This window comes from Acanthisitta chloris, unplaced genomic scaffold (assembly GCF_000695815.1).
Source record: "Acanthisitta chloris isolate BGI_N310 unplaced genomic scaffold, ASM69581v1 scaffold14372, whole genome shotgun sequence".
Taxonomy (NCBI): domain Eukaryota; kingdom Metazoa; phylum Chordata; class Aves; order Passeriformes; family Acanthisittidae; genus Acanthisitta; species Acanthisitta chloris.
The window spans coordinates 24,023-31,048 of NW_008662255.1; the positions used below are offsets into that span (position 1 = coordinate 24,023).

At 36.9% G+C, this 7,026-nt stretch overlaps 1 protein-coding gene across 1 annotated transcript in view; it reads left to right on the forward strand.

The window, feature by feature from the left end:
- LOC103798286 (neurabin-1-like) overlaps positions 1-7,026 on the forward strand; it is a 41,510-nt gene that overhangs the window by 23,846 nt on the left and 10,638 nt on the right. The window contains 3 exon segments of the mRNA XM_009070539.1: positions 2,910-3,003; positions 4,045-4,116; positions 4,630-4,825. Coding sequence (XP_009068787.1) covers positions 2,910-3,003; positions 4,045-4,116; positions 4,630-4,825 — 362 coding nt within the window.

Here is a 7,026-nt window from a genome sequence, read left to right on the forward strand (position 1 = left end):
GTTTATTATTATTTTAATCCTTCAGGATTGAAGTTTTGCAGAGTTTAGATATAGTCGTTAGAGGTCCTAACACATTTCTGCAAGGCACTAGCCTTGTAAGTGGCAATGTATTGGGGAGTAAGTTTGACCGAATTCCACATTCAAAGAAAAATTCAGTGTTGGCTTTGTGCTTCCAGATGCTCTCCAGGTGTTTAAACAAGATACAGATTCTGAATATTATGGGAATTACAGCATTATTCATCTTGCCTTGGTAGGATATTTCTCACTAGAAGAAAGTTAAAGGTGTTATAATCAGCTTAGTCACAACTAATCATTATTTGATAGACAAATTTGGCTTTTTTTTCCTTAGGAATAATTGATAAAGGGATAGAATATAATCTTTTAAATGTTTGATACTTTCTTTAAGCAGCTAGCACAAATGTATAAAGGCAGATAATACTTGCTGTCTTTTCTGTGCAGCTCTGACAATATCCTTCTTTTAGCACCCTGAAACAGGATTTGTTTTATACTCTCCTCATTTAGTGTGTTTCTGTAGAGTCTTAAAAAACAATTCTCTTCTCCAGCTTCTGTTAGTTTAAAAAAACCCCAACAAAACAAAACACAAATTTAACAAAGCAAGTAAATAATATGTAAGTAATTTTGCTTTATTTTTACAGAGGTTTTTTGTGATGGTGGAAGCATTGTAAACATTGGGGTTTTTTTTACATTGGCAGACTCCCTGGCAGAGCTAATTAATGCAGTGTATCAAAGATGAGGATTAGTATTGGAAGCTTACTCTTTGTGGGCAAAATGACACTAAATGCTACTTTCTGCTAGATTGTTGCTTTCTAACCCTATTTAAATGTCTACCTATTATTTCATTGAAATAATCCTTTCTATTACCTTGCCATCCATTCATGTTTAAGTCTGTATTTTAACCTAGTGTGCTGCATTTAAGAAATTACCTCTTTTCTTAAAATATTACCTCTGGAAAGAGAGGTGGAAACAAATGTCAATATTAAAATTAATTTGTCTGGGTTTGTATTTAAGCTGACAGGAAAAATAATCAGTTTAACTGTAGTTATAATTTGTTGGCTGTTCATGTTTAGAAAGAGTGGTTAACTAATTAGCTAAAGTTCTGATGTTGATCAGAAACTACTGATCACATATGCCCCCCCAAAAAAGGGGAAAAACTTTTTACTATCCTGACTATTCAGCATGTAAGCTTGGAGATAACCATTATATGTTTCAGGAAGGATCATCAGCTGGTGGAGTGGTGGGGACTTGTCTTCAGTTTTGTGTAGAAACACTATTTTGGGGTTTTATGATTCTTGGAGGCATCTGCACATTGCTTCATGTCAGGAGTTGTCTTGAAGGCAGAGCTTAAAACCTACTTTCACAGAATCACAGAATAATCAGAGTTGAAAGAGACCCTTGAGGGTCATACTCCTGGCCCTGCACAGGACATCCCTGAGAATCACACCCTGTGCCTGAGAGCATTGTCCAAATGCCTCTTGAGCTCTGTCAGGCTTGAGGCTGTGACCACTGCCCTGGGAAGCTGTTCCAGTGCCCAAACACCCTCTGGGGGAAGAACCATTTTCTAATCTCCAGCCTAAACCTCCCCTGACACAACTTCAGACCATTCTCTCAGGTCCTGTCACTGGTTGCTAGAGAGGAGAGGTCAGTACTGCCCCTCATGAGGAAGTCGTATCCAGCAATGAGTTCTGACCTCAGTCTCCTCTTCTCCAGGCTGAACAGACCAAGTGCCCTCAGCCACTCTTAAGGCTTTTGCTCAAGGCCCTTCACCATCTTTATTGCCTCTTTGAATGCTCACTGATAACTTAACACCTTTCTTAGACTGTGGTCCCCAAAACTGCACACAGTGTTCAAAGTGAGACCAGAGCCATGCAGAGTATTTTTGTCTCACAAAAAGTAGGCTGCATCCCTTTCATAGACAGCTTAGTTATGAAACACCTGATTTGCAAGACAAAACATTTAAGTCATTTTCAAGAAATCTAGTAGCCTGAGAATTTAAAAGTACATTTAGGACTTGGAGTAATCTGTCACAGTCCACTGAGAAGAGGTAGTGTGTTATTTAAGCTTGTCAATTAATTTCACTTACTAATTGAGAATTTGGTATTGAACATGCTTCCTTTGGTGGAAAACTGAATCCTATGATGTTGTATTCCAGTTTAGAAAATGTGAGTCTTGGAGGAGCTTTGAAGTCCCAGTTGTTTCTTTGGAATAATTGCAGTTTGTATACCATTTCCAAGAAACTGTTTGTTAGGGCCTGTCTGCTCTCCCTGTGCTGACTATCATGTTGGTTAGACACGCCGAGAGCTACCAGCTTGCAAATGTAGCCCATGTTTGAAGTGGCTAGCCTGGGCTAGCTGCTGGACCAGAAAAGAATACAAAAGGGACATCTTTAATACTTCAGATGTAATAAAGGTTGATTAAATGCTCTGCTTGCTCAACTGTTGCTTTAAAAAAGTAGTTTCTTTTTGCATCTTATACCACTTACCTAGTTGTGTATTTTGAAGTTGGCATTTTGCAAAAGAAAGGTACTGTTTTCTAGACCCATCTTAAACTACCTTTTGTTTGTGATTCATTGAACCAAAATACTGTGGTAAGTTTTATCTTTCAGTAGACAGTATGGAATTACTGTTTATCAAAAGCACTATTTTTGAACAGTCATAAGCAACTGTTGTGTTGCCATTTTTCAATGGTACAGCACAGACAGAATGATGGGAAGATGCCATAAGGAATAACTATGTTGATATGGCGATAGTATTTTCAGCTAGTATCTGTGTGTGAGAATGTGAATTTTAACACTATCACTCAGGTTTTAGTATCTGACTTACAAGCATCATCCTTAGAATTGAAACTTGTGGGTATTTTTAGAATAGCATTTTTATTTTTCACCCCTCTATGAAAAGGAGAAGAAAAGAAAAATGAAGATCGGTCAGTGGAAACAAGTGAAGGAACATCGTCAGGGAAGTCCAAAAGGAGATTTCCAGATTTTGGGTGAGATTTTACATGTGCTCCTTTGGAAATAAAGCGGTTTTTATGTTAATTCTGAGATTATCATGCTCTTTAAATAAAAAATGTTTAGGAAATCCAGTAATGCTACTTCATAGCAGCATCACTGGACAGAGCCTTTTTCTTGAATTTGTAATGTTGCGTTCATGTTTCTACCACATTTTCATTTTATTTATTTATACTTTTTCCCTCAAAGAATTTCTTGGAATTCTTTTATCTGAATGCTCCATTTCTCTATGAACTAAATTGCAAATCCGTGCATAGTTTTATGCCAAAATGTTGATGCCTAGACTCCAATGCCATGCCCTGGTGGTGTTACAGTATAAAGTAGGTACCTGTTTTGCCTTAATTCCTTCTGCAGTAGAAGTGTCATTACATAGGGTTTGGCTATGTTTGCTGCGTACTGAACTGTTCCTTGGAGGCAGGCAGCAGTGAGGAGTGGATTTCTGAACTTCATTTAGAAGATGAGATTTCCCACAGGGATAAAACACAAGTGCAACCTGCATATTGTATGGAAATAGTGTGGTAACTGAACTCTGGGGATTTGGGAGAAGAGTTGCTACATTTTGCAATAAGCTTTGCTCCTTTGGAGACAGGTATAAAGCTTGTTGAAGACACTGGTACTGCAAAAAATGCAACACAATATATAACATAAAAATGATAACTTATTTCACACACAGATAATGTAGTTAGTGACTTTGCTCAAGTCACTGTGTATTGCATAGGAACATTTATATAGCAATAAAACTGTGTTCTTCCTCCTGGTTGTAGCCACTCTATGCTGGGTTTCTTTGGGCATTTTGTGTTTCTTTTGGTTATATGTGATCTTTGACAGGGTATTGTCATGGTTCGTAAATAAAGTATGAATGACAGACCTCTTTTTAAATTGCATGCATAACCTGCAAGGTCATGCTTTGTGTAGCTGTTGAAATCAATGTAAAACCTGAGAAATGTATACACTTGCTGATTACAGAAAACGTTGTGCCCTGTAAATGTGTTTTATGAATCTGTGTTTTTTCACTTCAGGGGATTACGGAAATCTGGGGGCAAGGGTAAGAAGCAAGAAAAAGAAAATCTAAGAGGTTCTCTAGACAGCAGGTAGTTCTTTTGTTAATTTAATAAAGACATGCTGCTTTCCTAAAATTTGTAACCTCAGAATTTCTTTAAAACTGTCATTACTATCATGTTTGATCTTAAAGCACATTCATATGTAACAGTGGCAAAATTAATAATTAAAAAATAATACAGTGATGCACAGATGAGCTTCTAATCTCATGAAATAAGAAAAATATGCAGAAAAGTGTAGAGGAAACAACAAATACGAACTGTATTTTACTTAAGAAGATGAATATTGAGTAAATTAAATTAACAAATTATTTGAAATGGTTAAATTTTGTGAAATACTGCAGAAGTTCTTAAATTTGTGTTGTTTAATAACTCAAATTATTTTGCATGGATATTTAAGAGCAAGTATCAGTTTTCAGTTTAAGTCTCAGTCGTGCTGTGAAACTGTTGAAAATGAGTGGTGTGTGTTTTGCATTTGTTCTTGTTTGTGGCATGGAGGGTGTTTTGCTGTTCTTGTTTAAACACAATTTAATCTGCTTATCTCAGAGGCTCCCGAGAACTGTTAGATGACTCTGGCAACAACCTGTCTGCATCAGATTCAGATTCCCCTGTTCCTACCTGCATGCCTTTCTCTTGGTTTGGAGACAGCCACAAAGAGCCTCAGAGTTCTAGTAGCAGCCTGCACGTTGCTCAGAGCGGGCAGGATGGTTGTGAGCACGGTCAAGAGAGGAACAGAAACAAGGTAAAGATGACTAATTTGTGCTTTGAATATTTAAGTGTTGGATCTTGATAAAATATAAACATGAGTAGTTACTATGTGGAAGCCTAATGACTTAGTCCTTTGCCACATCACCTCTCACAAATATTGCTGCAGAAGTTTGAGATTTTACATTCCTTAGAAACAAACTCTGTGAGTGTTCCTGTTCTTTCCTGTTTAGTTGAAGCACCAGTAGAGGCTATTCAGGCTGAAGTACTATCTAAGGAGAAATCACAGGGTATGTTTTTTCACTGGTTTACAATGCTAGAAGTAACACCAGCTTTAGGACAGCATAGTTTTAAAAGCCAGATCTGTTCCCAGTCTAGTACTTGAAGGAAGTGTACATAAACAGAGGTCAGCCTTCCAAGCAGTTGACCAACCAGTTCTTACTATACTGGAATGTAGGGTTGGGGTACCAGATGTGTGGAGGAAGATAGTATCCTGGTTTTCATTAAGAAATTTAGTATTGAAAGCCAAGAAACACATCCTTAGAACAGTCTCTCTTCCAGGAAACTACTTCTGAGTAACTGATAATGTTCTAATAATTTAAAGCCATTTAACCAGATCTTACAGTAAGGCTGTACAGTTCAGTCTATAACCATAAAGTTGCCATCTTTACAGTTCAAATTATTTGAAAGAAATAGGTTTAAAAAGTAAAACATTTAATGTCTGTGCTGTCTAAATATTTGGTAAAATCTATTTCGATGTTCCTAACAATCTTATTAACTTCATTTTTGTTTCCTTTGGATTTTGTCAGATTGAAAATTATCGTTATTTGAGTAACCTCATAAGCTAGCTTTATTTTTGAGTTTCACACTTTTACTTCACATTGGATGGCTAAAATACCCTTTCATGTTTTCCTTTTCTTCTGTGTTATTAGAGAGAAATGAGTTGCATATCTGCAAGAAAAGCTTGCCAGATTGTAGTCTGTAGAGTTGCTGATGTTTTGCAGAGATGACAGATAACAAGTTTGCTTTCCATGTGTCCAGACGCTAATTGCACTAAATACATATTTTTAGAATTACCTCCTGTTTTGTTAGTGTGAATTCACAGTCCCTGTGAGAGGAATAAGTTGTCTGCATATGTAGTTTTTAAAAATTACAGAAAGTGGTTTTAGAGCCATACAGTACCTTACTGTAACACAGGCACTTAATAGGAGCAGGAACTTTTAAATCTCTAAATAGAACAGAACTTTACAGACCACTGCCCAGTGTGTGTCAGTCTTGTGTATTTACAGCTTTTGCACTGTTCACTTCTATTGAAGCATGCAGTGACCAAAAGATGTTTCTGTAAATAACCCAAGGATCTGGAAGGGGATATACATATTTTTGATTAAATAAGAGTTGATCTCTTAATAGGCTGTAGCAAAGCTATCAAGAGATATTTTCTGTATAGATAAGCATTCAGTTGTTTAGCTTTCAAAGTCATGGATTCAGAAGAAACCATTTGTCTGTTTCTTTCTTTCCCCTTCTTTTCTGTATGATTCAAATAATTTTTCTAAGCACAGTAGAAGTCCCATTGCTGCGTTTTGGCTATAAGCACCCATAATGTGCTTAAGCACCTCTGAAGGTGTTTATATAGACACCTCTTTGACAGTCAGAAAGGTAGAGATCTGATCAGATTGGGTACTGTCTTCCTTTCCACACTGCCCTGAAATAATAGCCTTTTCTGCTTATTGTTACATACTTTATCCAAGTTGATTATCATTTTAACTTTCCAGCTGGTTTCTTGCCTACTGGTTTGGGTTTTTTGTTTCCTTCTCATGCTCCAGTATGTAATTGCTGCTTGCTGCTCTTTTCCTTAGTGCCAGCTGCAAACCAGCAGCCAGAAGCATATACAAGTCTCCAGCTATATTCCTGCTTTGTAAGATAGTAGAAAGCTGATCCCATTGAAGACCAGATTCTCAAATATTAGTAAATCATTAAAGTATACTTGTCCTCTCCAGAGTCAGTCTGTTTTCATTCTGCAGTGTTTGGGGTCTTTTATCAAGATGGTAATGTGACAGTAGCTACTGCTTGAAATGAATGACTTAGTGTTGTAGATCTTAACTTACAGTTGATAATTAAGTTTGCACTACAGTAACAAGGCTTTGGCTTGTTTTGCTATGAAAAGATGTTAAAACTGACAAAGAAACATGCTTGACCACTCAGCAGTAAGTCTTGTTAATAAAAGAATGTAGCAGCAGG